The sequence below is a fragment of the Erithacus rubecula genome (genome assembly GCF_903797595.1).
Source record: "Erithacus rubecula genome assembly, chromosome: 3".
Classification (NCBI taxonomy): Eukaryota; Metazoa; Chordata; class Aves; order Passeriformes; family Muscicapidae; genus Erithacus; species Erithacus rubecula.
This window is the reverse complement of record NC_136689.1, coordinates 2157459-2170765: the sequence shown is the minus strand read 5'-3', so window position 1 is coordinate 2170765 and position 13307 is coordinate 2157459. Positions and strand designations below refer to the sequence as shown.

Genomic DNA, 13307 nt, shown 5'->3' with positions numbered 1-13307 from the left:
CCCATTTTTGTTCTGACTGTAACAGGGAATAAAATAAAGGACCTTTCAAGGGAAAAAAAAAACAAATTATGCCCCCTAATTAAAAGAGTAGCAGCAACCCTGATTGCTTAGGACACTGATATCCCTCTCAAGCCACAAATTCCAGCTGCATGGATGCCAGTGGGTGCATTTCACTGGCACTGGTGAGCTGTGGATAAAGGTCTGGCTGAAGAAGGAGGTGGGAGTGTAACCAGGGGTCTGCCCAAAGGAACAGAGAAATCAGGGTAGCTACTTTCAGGATGTGCCTTGTTTTGTTTGTTTTACCATGAACTGTTAGAACTGCCATGGTCTGCTGGTCTCCACACACACAGGAATAATTCCCAGCATCTGCTGTGTCTAGATTTTGGATTATGAGCTCAGCCACGACACCTTCCCGCTTCATTTTGTATTTGTCACTTGGCTTGAGGGTCTTGAACCCCTTCTTCCACTCCACAGTAGCAGCAGCCTTGTTCAGCTCACAGTGCAGGGAGACACTTTTACCCTCAGTGGCTTCTTTGTCCGTGAGTCCCTTGGTGAAAAGAGCAGGCAGGACTGCAGAGCAAACATGGACATGGCATCAACCCTGGGAAAGACTCAATCCATGACTTAATCCCTCTCTCATCTCCCTGGAGCCACCACACCTTCTTGGTCGATTTAATTCCTCCACAATTTTTCTCCAACCTCTAACCCTTCAAAAGATAATTCAGTCTAATTTTATTTTTTTCTGTCCTCACGCTTTAAAACTTTCATTAAAATCAAGTCTATCTTCAAATTAGTTGACAAGTCAATGACCTTTTACTTCATAAAATCAAAGACATAAAATTAGAGGCTATATTTCAATATGAGACCCAGAGAATTTTGCTTCCCTTGAGAAAAGCAGGAGTGCTGCACAAGGGCCTGATTCATGGTACTGTCTGAATTTTTATAAATAAGAGTCCCTTAAAGCAGAGCAGTTGCAAACATACTGTCAGTTTTTTTCAGAAATAAAATATTTGCTTGGGAAGTATGAAGCCAAAATTGGTAAAAAAGAGCTAGGAATAGCAGGAGCACTAAAAGCCTATTTTTTATCAAGATTGTCCTTGTCCAGCATCATACATTGAGGAAAACATGTTCCTCTTAGGAGCAACAAGTGCCATGGTCTAAGTCACGAAAAATAAATATTATTCCCACTTTTAGGTCAGTTCCTATGGGAGAACTTCTAAACAAGTAGCTATTCTGGACTAGGGAGGTTGTGTTGAGTTGGGAACCTGTTCTCCACTTGTCTTTTGGCTAAAGCACCTTGGAAGCACGTCAAGAAGGTATCAGGTGAAAGCAGAAAAAGAGAGAAGGAAGGACAGGAAAATTAATCAGGAAGGAGGATTGGAAGTACACAGGGATCAGAGGAAGTAGAAGTAAGAGAGGAAGAAATCTTGGGATTGCACAGGTTGACTTGGGACACGTGCTGAGAATTTCCTTTTTACCATTTACTGCCAGAGCAGCTGTAGTCTGTCGGTCTCCACACACACAGCTGTAATCCCCAGCGTCTGCCAAATCCAAATCCCGGATTGTCAGCTCCACAAAGGGACCTTCCTGCTCTACTTTGTACTTTTCACTCGGCTTCAGCACCACATTCCCCTTTTTCCACTCAACTGGGGCAGGTTTGCTCAGTTTGCAGTGCAAAGTGACTGCCTCCCCCTCTGTAGCTTCCTTGTTCATCAATTCTTCTTGGAAGAGGACAGGCAAGGCTGAAGGATGCAATACCAACAGAGAAGGAATCAGCACCAGAATGACATGGACTGGAGTTACTGGGCTGCAGTGTGTACACTCAATCAAAAATGCTCTGTTTCTAGGTGGGTATTGTGAAAAAGGGGAATAAAACCTACTAGAGGGGAGAGAAATAAATTAATTTACAACATACAGGTGCTGTCTCAAGGCAAAAAAAAAGCACAAGGGAACACTCTCTAATAGGGTGACTCTGGCACTACAGAGCCTAAGAAATCACACTAACCAAGCTCTGTTTGACCAGGAAATTCTGCCAAAAGTGCTACATTTGAAAAGAGAATTCAAAGAGAATTGTCGGTAGGAGAGTTACCATTGACTCTCAGAGCAGCTGTGCTCTCCTGCTCCCCACACACGCAGGTGTAGCTCCCAGCATCCGTCAGCTGCAGCTCGTGGATGACCAGCTCCACAAAGCGCCCTTCCTTCCTCATTTGGTATTTCCCAGTGGGAATGAGCTCCCGGCCATCCTTCCTCCAGCGCACGGAGCCGCCCGCGCGGCTCAGCTCGCACTGCAGCGTCGCCGTCCCGCTCTCCGTGGCCTCCTCGTTCCTCAGCTCTTGCTTGAAACGGACTGGCAGGGCTGAGAGATGCACAGTGAGAAGGGATTGCTGCTCAAAGCCTACCCCTGGCCTCCTTGGGGGTCTCAAAACTCCCCTGGGGAGGGTCTCAAAAACCCCTGGTGTCTCAAGTGCTGAATTGTAACCCCTGGGGGAGATTACCAGCACAGAGGGAATGGAAACAAGCCATCAAAATTAGTAAACTATAAATTAGATTGTTAGAATGTAGAGAAATAGACTTTTGGGGATGTTTATGATAAGGGACACGTGGCCAAGATGGAGAATTTGGGGGGATGGATACTTCTTGCTCCTTCTTCTCCATGTCATCCATGTTAGGGGCACGTTGGCACTTTTAGATTGGATGGGGTCAGGGCTGGACCATTTAATAAAATTGTATTGCATTGGAAAATTATCGTAAACATGAAGAACATAATTCAGACTATATAAGATAAGCCCTGCCTTCACCAGGAAAATTCACCTGGATGCCAGGCTGAGCAGACTGCTGCTGGCTGGGCAAAAAGTCCCTGAGATAAGAAATAATAAACAATCCTTGAAGCCTCTGAAAACCATCTCCTGCAATCTCTCTTCGGCTGCTTTGGGGAGAACCAGGGTTTGAACCACCTCATGTCCCTCTGAGGTGATCTCAGGTCTAAGGAGAAACCTCATACTGGGACACCCTACATCCCACTCAGAGGCTGAATTGTGATTTATCATGGGTCTACCAAAGCTTTACTCCTTCACCCTTATCCTTAAACACACCCTCTCTTTTTTTTTTTTTTTTTCATAAATGAAATTCACTACTGAATTGTTCTATGGGAATCAACAAAACCACGATCTTGGCTGAGATCATGCACCAAGAAAGACAAACTCATTCTCATCATTGCACACGATGAACCCTCTGAAACAGAGAACCCCAAGGAATCTTAGGATTCCATGTTAATTCAGGAAAACACACGGGCAGGACAACACCCTTCACTCAAGGGAAGGTGAGAAAACAACACAACACACACAAATCCAACATGGGCAATAACAAAATGGGGACAGAAGTGACACAGTAAGTGGACGGAAGAAAGTAGTGGAAGCAGGAAATGAAGGAAATTGTAGTGAGGGAATGTAGAGAGAGGAGGAGGGAAGAGGTGGACAAAAACATTCCAGAGTTTCACAGGTTCTTTCTGCCTTTTTACCATTCACTGACAAGGCTGCTGTGGTTTTTTGGCTCCCCACTAGACATGAATAGTCTCCAGCATCCTTTGGCTCCAGGTCGTGGATCAGCAGCTCAGCCACGGTGCCCTCCTGCCTCATCTTGTACTTGTGACTCGCCCGGAGAAGAGTTTGCCCCTTCCTCCACTCCACGGGGGCCTCTGTGCCCAGCTGGCACTGCAGGGTGGCTGTCCCACCTTCCTCAGCTTCCACAGGCTTCAGCTCTTCTTTGAAGAGCACGGACACAGCTGAGGAGTGAAGCATTCCCAGTTTACTCCAGGCGCATCGTCACCACCTGGTGACTTCACACGGGACTTAAAGCCAAAACTAATTCAAATCCTCTTGGCACACACAGCAAAGAAGCTCTGACCTACCTGCAGCTCCAGGAGTCTGCTGATATTTACAGTAGAAACAAGGGGTTTGGACCAAATAACAAAAGAACAATTATTTCTCAATTATTAGAACACCAAAATAATTCCCCTTCTGCTGCCCGAAGTTGTTGGTCACGGACATATAAAAAGTTGTTGAGAAAGTGGAGAGAAGAATGGAATATTCTTTAATAAAGGGTGTAGCTGAGACCCTTCTTACCTCTTGGCTTAAGGCTTGGGCAGGCACCTTTATCCAAAGCATAAGAGACAATTCATAGGGAAGAAAAGATATTAATCAGGTACCTTTGATTGATGCATTTTAGCATAAAGTTATCATCCCAAAACACAAAGAACACAAAGGACCCAGCCAGAGCTGTGCCATGTTTGTGCTGATCCCTGTTCTCCTGAACACTCTCTGGAAGTGCCCAGGGGTAGCAGAACCACGGCAAGAACAACAACAAATGGTCACAAGCAGGTGTCTCATTCCTACCATGGATTTTGACTTGGGCTGTGGTCTGCTGGTCTCCAGTGTCACAGGTGTATCTTCCCGCATCTTCTGGCTCTGCATTATGAATCACCAGCTCTGCCACTGTCCCCTTCTGCTTCATTTCATATTTGGCACTTGCCTGGAGGGTGGCTTCTCCCTTCTTCCACACCACAGTGGCCTCAGATTTTGTGAGTTCGCAGCGCAAGGAGATGGATTTCCCTTCCTCCACATCTGTGTTCTCCAGGGCTTGTTTGAAGAGGACAGGCACAGCTGGAACACAGAGCCAGGGGTTAGGACAGACCCTCTTGGTCTGTTCTGCATCAAATCCCCCATCAGAGCTGTCACCCCTTAAATCCAGGCATTTTCCAAATGCATGGAGGAGATTCTGCCTGGGAATAAGGAATAAATCTCTCCCTCTGGTGTTATCACCTCTGTGGATTCCTAGAAATGTGGGGGAAGCTTCTTTTTTTTAAAAAAAAGGACCCTTTCAGACTCCTCAGGCCACCATCACCTAATGAATTCCCTGCTCCTGTGTTGGAAGCCTGGATACTGAGAATTTTAGGCTCTCTGTACTAAGAGGGACTGACCCCCAGGAAAACACTACTTTTATTCTAAGGCCATAGAAAAAGCTCCAAAATGAAATAACAGAACCAAGATCACTAGTGTGTAGTTTGCATAGAAGTGTGCAGTATCACAAAATGATAAAATCGGAATTTTAATTTTTAAAATTTAATAATATATAAAACAAGATAAAAGTTTTAAGGCAAAAATTTCTTTCTTCTTCATGGGTCTAGGTAATTTTTTGTAATTAGACAAAAAACCCCACATTGGAAGCCACAGGTCATAAAGTTAAAAAAATAAAATAATTTACATAGCATTTCTTAATTGGACCATTTGGCCTTAAAAGGCCTTATAAAGAGAGAAATACATCCCCATTTGAGCTTGTTAGCTAAAAGTACTATAAAACTCATTGTAATATAAATAAAAATTAATAAACATCTGAGTCCAAGCACAAAATACTGTCTCTCAAACATTTAACCCCAACTGTAACAAAAAAAAAGAAAAAAAACAAAAAACCCCCACCAAACAAACAAAAAAAAAACCTCATGCAGGGCTCTGAAATAACATTCATATCCTATATTTCTCCTGCTTTCTGCTCCACCACACACTACTAAAGGCAATGTATTTGTTTAAGGGCAGTGGAGAGTGGAGATGGCATCTAAGAGTTTTTGAAAGGATGTTTTGGAGAGTCTGGAGTCTATTAATTAATTAATGACCTTCATTTTTCCAGTGACTGGATTTATGTTTGCACATCCTAATGCTCCACTACTACTGGGCTCCACCTCCAACTCCAGATTTAATCACAGCCATGTAAAGCAGCTGATAGGGCAGGAACTACAGCACAGAGGAAATTAATCCTCTGCACTTAAATGTTTTTTTCCCCTCCCAGTGGACAGTTCTAGATCAAAAACCCCAGACATAAAATATGAGATCCCATGAATGAAATACATCCAGGTGCAATATTGCCTTTAAATTAATTTTTCTTATTAAAGGTAGCGCTGCCACAAAAAAAAAAAAAATCTAAAAAAATAAAAAAATAAAATAAAATGAAGTGTTATGTGACTTATTTTTGTTTAATAGATCTATGAAGCCCTTGATGAAGTGTAGCAATGTCTCAAATTGTACCCACCATTCACTTTGACCCGAGCAGTGGTTTTCAGCTCCCCAGCACTGCAGGTGTATTCCCCAGCATCTACAGATTTCACATCTCGAATTATGAGCTCTGCCACAGTCCCCTGCTGCTTAAATTCATATTTCTCACTGGCATAGAGAACAGTGTCTCCCTTCATCCACTTCACTGGGGCACCAGGCTTGCTGAGCTCACAGGTCAGCCTGACCTGCTTCCCTTCTTTGGCTTCTTCATTTTGGAGCTCTTGCTTGAAAAGAACTGGTGTTTCTGAAAAAAAAAGAATAACACCAATGTTAAAATAAACATATGAGGTTGGAAATTACTTTTCTGTTTTAGTATCAGACTTCATTTTTGAGACAGAGAACTGCAGGAATGAAAAAGCACTAGCAAAGAGTAAACAGATCCTGACATCTCACATCTGGCTGCCAGCACTTTACAGCAGAAAAAAAAAAAAAATTGAGGCCAGATGCTTATTTTCTTTTTAACCACTATCTGCACTGCTGAAGATGCTGCTGCTCTCACTGCTTTCATTACTAACATCAGTGGCAGATGCTGCACTGCAGTTAATGACACAAACTGCTGCAGATGGCTGCTCAGAGCTGGACCAGCAGCACAAAAAACATAAAACTTCACTGAGGTCAACTCACACACAACACAGAGGACACAGAGGAATGGCAAAGCCCTTTCTGTCATCATCAACAATATTGATTTCTCATCATAAAAACCCCCTACAGTGTATTTTTTTTTTTTTTTTATCCAGCATGAGCACAGATTAAAACCAGCACAGAGCAAACACAGAGAGGGAAGCACAGCTGAATGTGGCAGGGTGAGATTCCCCTGCAGCCTCTGTCACAGCCTGGGATTCAAGGCTTTAAGGTGAACTAGTGCAGGGAAGAAATGGACTTTTGGGGGTAAAACAAAATCAACTGGAATGTTCAGATAAGGGAAAAGTAAATTCATCGTGAATTATGCTGTTTTATGCATTTAAGCTGTGGCTGTTGGAAATCTACACCCTATCATCCTGTTCCCCTTTGACCTCTAGTTTGGGCACTCAGTGTCACAGAACTACTGAATTTCTATTTTCTGTGTTTGCATTCTGCTGTTCTGATGTGACTCTGATAGATAAAACTTCCCAACAGTGCAATTTCTTGTAGACATCCTCATGACTTGACTCCTTGACCTGAATCCATGTATTTAAATCCTACATCCATTCAGATCCTTCTGTGAGGGGAAAAATGGGTCTGGTGTGAGAACATCACAAATGTGGTTCTTTTCTAACAGAAAATTGTTAATCCAGGTCCTACTGGAGTCAACACAGATCTTTGTTCAGAGAGACAGAAAACCAGGATCATTAACCAGCTCTTCTTCATTGCATCATCAAGGTCTTGTCTTCCTTGCACAGCCTCAGGGTGGTTTTTTGTTCTCTAGAAAAACCCTGTGAGCAGCTTGTCCTTCCAGCTCTGGAGGTCAGGTTGACCATTCCAGCAACCCAAATTTTTGTCCTTGCTGATTTCCCTACTCCAGATGGAATTTCTGCTCAGTCCATCCCAAGTGTGTAGCACCAGCTGCCTACAGGACATCCTCTGGTGTGGATAAACACAGCCTGTGCCTGTAAAATCCTCCTGTTCCTGCCCAAACCTGCCCAGGGGAGTGATTTAACCCACTCACAGAGTGATTTAACCCACAGAGTTCCTCCTAAGCCTGGGGCTGGGACAGTGGCTCAGGGCAGGCAGGGGCATTTATATATGATATTTGGTGAGCCTGGTTCTGACCTGGATGAGACCCAACCCATACCTATACCCACAATCAGAGGTAAAAGACTCATCTAAGAAGAGAATTTTTGCCTCAGCTCAGGCAACAGCCTTTTAATTCATAGAATCATAGAACACTTGGGGTTGGAAGGGCTCTCTAAAGTTCATAACTAGCCCCATCACCTGCCATGACCCCAGACATCTTCAACCAGGCTGCTCAGAGCCCCATCCAACCTGACCTTGAATGTTTCCAGGCATGGAGCATCCACCACTTGGAACAATCTCCTATAATGTTTTACCACCCTCATTGTAAAAAAACTTCCTTACATCTAATTGAATTAACCCTCTTTCATTATCAACCCTCTTCCCCATCCTATCAAGCAGGAGAGCTCCTCCTGCCTGTGATGCTCTTTGGGTGCATTGCTCTGAATAGACCTGGCTGCCTAAAGCAATTACACAGACAAATAAATGTGGGGCTGTGAGTTCCCTCTTTGGAGAGAGACATCACTGGAGACAGCTCTGGGAGGTGATCCATCCCTTCTGTGGATTATCTCTTAGCCTGATGTTGGTTATCAAGTTGAATCTCTCTTTTTTTTTTGAGTTTTTGGAATGAGATGATCTTCAATGCACCTAACAACCCAAAACATTCTAGAATTCCGTGATTTTCAGAGGCACTGAAGTTTCTCAGAGCTAGAGCCAGGTCAGATGAAGGATTCTTCTGTTTTACATTCTGCCTCCCCTCTGGATGTCTTGATGAGAACACCTCAAGGTTCCTTTTCAGTGTAATTTCATGGTTTTATATTTCAATTAATTACTCTGGTTTTGGTGTACCATCATTCCAAAAGCTCTGACCCTTGACAGCAATGACTGCACTACTTTTGGCTGCTCCATCCTCACACCCACATCTGTCACTGTCTCTTTCTTCTGCCCCAAGCCAAGCTTGGCTTCAAACCCTGACTGCCTGATGTTACATTTGGAAGAATTCCTAAGGCTCTTCCCATCTTTCCTGTCTGATGTGGAGGTTTCACACTGAAGGCTCACATCCTCTCCCTCAATGATTTCAGTGTCAACCAGCTCCTCTGTGAAGACACAGGGCTTCTCCAGACTCATAAAAACCAACAGAGATGGTTCAGAGGAGGTGTGGATTCTCAGATCACAAGTAATTTTGGTCCAGGATTGTTTCTATCAAAGCTATAAATCAGAGTTAGTAACAAATAATTTCTGGCTAATTTCCCTCAGGAAGGCACCAATGATGTTGTAAAGTGTTGTTTAACTATCAAATGATATCTGGGAGACACTGAAGAAAAGATTCCTGCTGAGGAATATAAATAATTAGCCTTATGCAAATAAAACCTTTCATTTTCCCTCAGGAAAAAGAAAATCATTTGTGTTTCTGCAGCTTGGCAAAATTTGGGCAAATTTTCAACTTGTGTAAAAAGAAAAGTTCTTTGAAATAAATGTGGTTATTCTGGGAAAAAAAAAAAAAAGAGATTATGATCTGCCACAGTGGAGACTGTGTGTTTTGCATCTCTGGGCAACAAGAAGTATTTATATTTTCAGTAAGGAAACATCTCTCTAATCCCACATTCTTGGGTTGTCTGGCATTCATTTTATGTCTTTGCTACCAAACATTTCAGTTTTACCTCAGCTTAACTTCTCCAGAATAAACAATCCTTTGTCAACAATGAATAGCAGAAAGCAGATGCAACGTTGCCTTTCAAATAATGAAAACTGAATTTAAAACTTACTGGTTGCCCTTTTTTTTTTTTTTTTTGTTTTAATTGTGTTAATTGATTACTCCTCATGAATTATCACCTTTTCTTGAGGTTAACTGAACGAGGCATCCACTGCACCATCAGTGCACTATAACATTTCTACCTAAATTAAATAAACACTCCAAGAGTTGCCCAAGATTACAAAGAGTTCATTTTCCAGCCGTAATTTCATTTATAATTAATGTTACTTTTGAACATGTACAGATATAGAACAATGGTGCTAAATTTGTAACATTTCTGTTGGGTTTTTTTTCCACCTACCCACGTTAACCCCACTTATTTCTACTCATCATTTCCTCTCCTGCAGTTGTGATGATGGATTTACCTTTAACAACCAAACTGGCAGATGTTTTCTTATCACCAGCTTCAAATGTAATGACCCCCGAGTCCTTCAGTGAGAGTTTTTTCAGCGTTAGCAGGTGATATCCACCAGGCTGGGACTGGATCTCATTAAGTTCATTGGTATGGAGTGGGGTTTTATCCAAAAACCACTGCACTCTGCTATAGTCTATGGGAGAGATTCTGCACTTGAACATGGCAGATTCTCCTTCTAACACAGTGACATCCTCCAGGTCTTCTGTTATTAGCACTTTCTGGCCTGAAAGGAACATAAATACATCAATTACTGGAATCTTCAGTTTCTGGAGTGAAAAATCGACATGGAAAACTCCCAAGATTCCCCACGTGAGCATTTCAAGTAAGAAATAAGTTAATGACAGAAGACTGGAACATAATTCCCCCAGTATTGACCACAAAACCCATTCACAGGAAGATAATATATACAGGACAAACACCAAAATAGGGTGAAGATAACTTTAAAGCACCAAAAAACACAAAGCAGAACAAGTAGCCAGCACAATGCAAATACAAGGCTGTAAATTTTCTCCTAATGAAATCTCTGGAAAGGCTGGAAGGATGAGTCTCTGACAGCATTATTGGGCTCTAAATGTCACCAAGAGATGATCTCTCCCTTGACAACCTGCCTGGTTATCTACAGCAAAAATAACTTTATTTCTATGGGATAGAACCACTGATCCCACGCTTTCTTTGAATTCAGTTCAACCACAAGCACAGTGGGAAATGGAGAAAATGTCTGACTGTGGCTTTGGTAAAAAAGCCCCAAAACATCTGCCCTGGAAACCTGTATATATATATATACATCCTAAACTAAACATAAATATAAACAAAGATAAACCTCACTATAAAAATAAATAAGGTTATCACTGTATACAAAAATGTCTCTGATGTTGCTCCTACTTATAAAATCAGCACAGGGATGTTTAACTTTGATGTTTGTAACAGAGAAGTGGTTTTTTCCATTCAGAAAAGCTGGTATTAAAAACCTCAGAGTGAATTCAGACAGCTCAGAGCCTGATGTTATGACGGGGATTAAACACATTTCTTTGCTTCTTGAAGATGCTGCAGCAGATGACCAGAGGAGTTTGGCTTTACCCTCTTGTCTTTAAAAACTGAATTAGCAAGTGGATGTTGCTGCTGCACTTCTATCTGACTATTCTTGAATAATTTCTGCAGAGGGCAAGGCTAGATGGGATATTGGGAAGGAATTCTCTCCTGTGAGGGTGGGGAGGCCCTGGCACAGATTTCCAGGGAAGCTGTGGCTGCCCCTGGATCCCTGGCCGTGTCCAAGGCCAGGCTGGACAGGGCTTGGAGCAGCTGGGACAGTGAAAGGTGTCCCTGCCCATGGCAGGGGTGGCACTGGGTGGGTTTTAAGTTCCCTTCCAATCCATGACTCTATGGACTATTCTATTTCCCCACCACCTCTTAGAAACCACTCCTGGGAAGGATAATCTAGGGCTCTGGAGAAAAGCCTGAAGGCAGGACAGCCTTCCCTTATCCAACAGCAGGCACTGTGAATCACACCCATTAAATGTTCACACTGGAACACAAATCTATCCCCTCACATTAACTTTTGGGGGGTTTAAATCACACCCAAAATACTGCAGGTGCAATTACTTCAATCTGCTCTGCACATTCAGCTCTACATTCCTATATTTTTGGCCACAAAAAGAGAGATATAGAACCAGAAACCAGGGGCTCTGCTGAGGTGCCTGTGCACGTTTCCCATGGCAGAAAAGGGATGCACAATCACATTCCTCTCATCCATACCTTGCACAGTCAGCTTGGCTCTGGACTGGGCATCCCCAATGTCACAGCTGTAAGTGTCACTGTCACTTTTCTCCAAGTTCTTTATGGTCAGCTGGAGGACTTGTCCTTTCTGTGTGATCTCATATTTCCTGCCAGCCCTGAGCTCAGCAATGCCTTTCCTCCACACCACAGAGGATGCAGCTCTCTCACTCTGGCACACAAAAACTGCAGTTCCACTTTCGTCTACTTTCAGGTCTGAAAGCTCCTTGATAAAATAATTAGGCTTTTCTGAAAGAAAACAAACAAACAAACAAACAAACAAAGAAATTAAAAAATTAATGAGAGACAGATTTTTTATCCAAACTAATCCTGAGCATCCAGAGTGGTCTTGGATCCTCTCTGGTCCAGCTCATAGAATCATCAAAAAAATAATCATAGAATCATTTAGTCTGAAAAAATTCTCTAAGGTCACCAAGTCCAACTATTAACTTAATTAAACCATATCCCAAATAACCACATCTACACATCTTTTAAATCCCCCCAATGGTGGTGACTCCACCACTTCCCTGGGCATCCTGTTCCAATGCCTGACCACCCTTTCCATGAAGAAATTTCTTTTTACACCCAATCTAAACCTTGTGGCCATTTCCTCTCATCCCATCAGATGGAACACAACTAAGATCACCAGGTTCCCCTCCTGCCACAGGACATATCAGGTCAAATATCTCCAGGAAAGTTGAATGCCATGGTCCATGTACTGGTGAGGTCTCCTCTTGCAGTTTTCATCACTCATATTCAAAATAGAATCATTCAAACTGCCAGTTTTGATTGTCTTGTTACAGAGCCCATAAGATTGCTCAGTTTTCACAAGAAGATTTTTCCTATCTTTTTTAAGCTTTTAATCAATGATTTTTTATAAAATTAAGAATTGATCCCACCCAGAGAGATGGAGGAGGAATCTCCCATGGCTGAGGATATTTACACCCAACCTCTGAGCCTGCCAGCCCCTTGCACCCTTCAGCTGACCTTGCACTGTGATCCTGGCTGTTGTTTTGGAGGTCTCAGTCTCACAGGTGTATTCCCCACTGTCCTTGACCATGGAGTCATGGATGATGAGGGTGGCCTGTGTCCCCTCCTGCTGCAGGTCGTATTTCTGGCTTTTCCGGATGGCTTTGCCATCCTTGTACCACCTGATGTTCACATCAGCTTTGGACAGTTCACAGCTCAGGGTGATGTCCTGCCCTGCTGGTGATGTCTTATCCTCCAGCTGTTTTGTAACTTCAGTAGGTTTTTCTGCAGAGATTCAAATAAAATTAAATTAAAAGACCTTAGAATGAAAATCATCTCTATATTGTTGGGGATTTTGCAATTCAAATCACAGAATCCCAGAAGGGCTTGGATTGGAAGGGATCTCAAAGATCATCCAGTTCCATCCCCTGCCATAGTCAAGGACACCTCCCACTATCCCAGGTTGTTCCAAGCCCAGTCCAGCCTGGTCCTGGACACTTCCAGTGATCCAGGGGCAGCCACAGCTCCTCTGGACACCCTGTGCAAAGTTGGAACAAGATGATGGAAGGCTCCTTCCAACCCAAACCAT

General features: G+C 43.0%; 1 protein-coding gene across 1 annotated transcript in view; it reads right to left on the bottom strand.

Moving 5' to 3' along the window:
- OBSCN (obscurin, cytoskeletal calmodulin and titin-interacting RhoGEF) overlaps nt 1–13307 on the bottom strand; it is a 176748-nt gene that overhangs the window by 106671 nt on the left and 56770 nt on the right. Inside the window, 9 exon segments of the mRNA XM_079300531.1 lie at nt 304–570; nt 1479–1742; nt 2090–2356; nt 3518–3781; nt 4392–4658; nt 6079–6345; nt 9930–10202; nt 11732–11998; nt 12737–13003. Coding sequence (XP_079156657.1) covers nt 304–570; nt 1479–1742; nt 2090–2356; nt 3518–3781; nt 4392–4658; nt 6079–6345; nt 9930–10202; nt 11732–11998; nt 12737–13003 — 2403 coding nt within the window.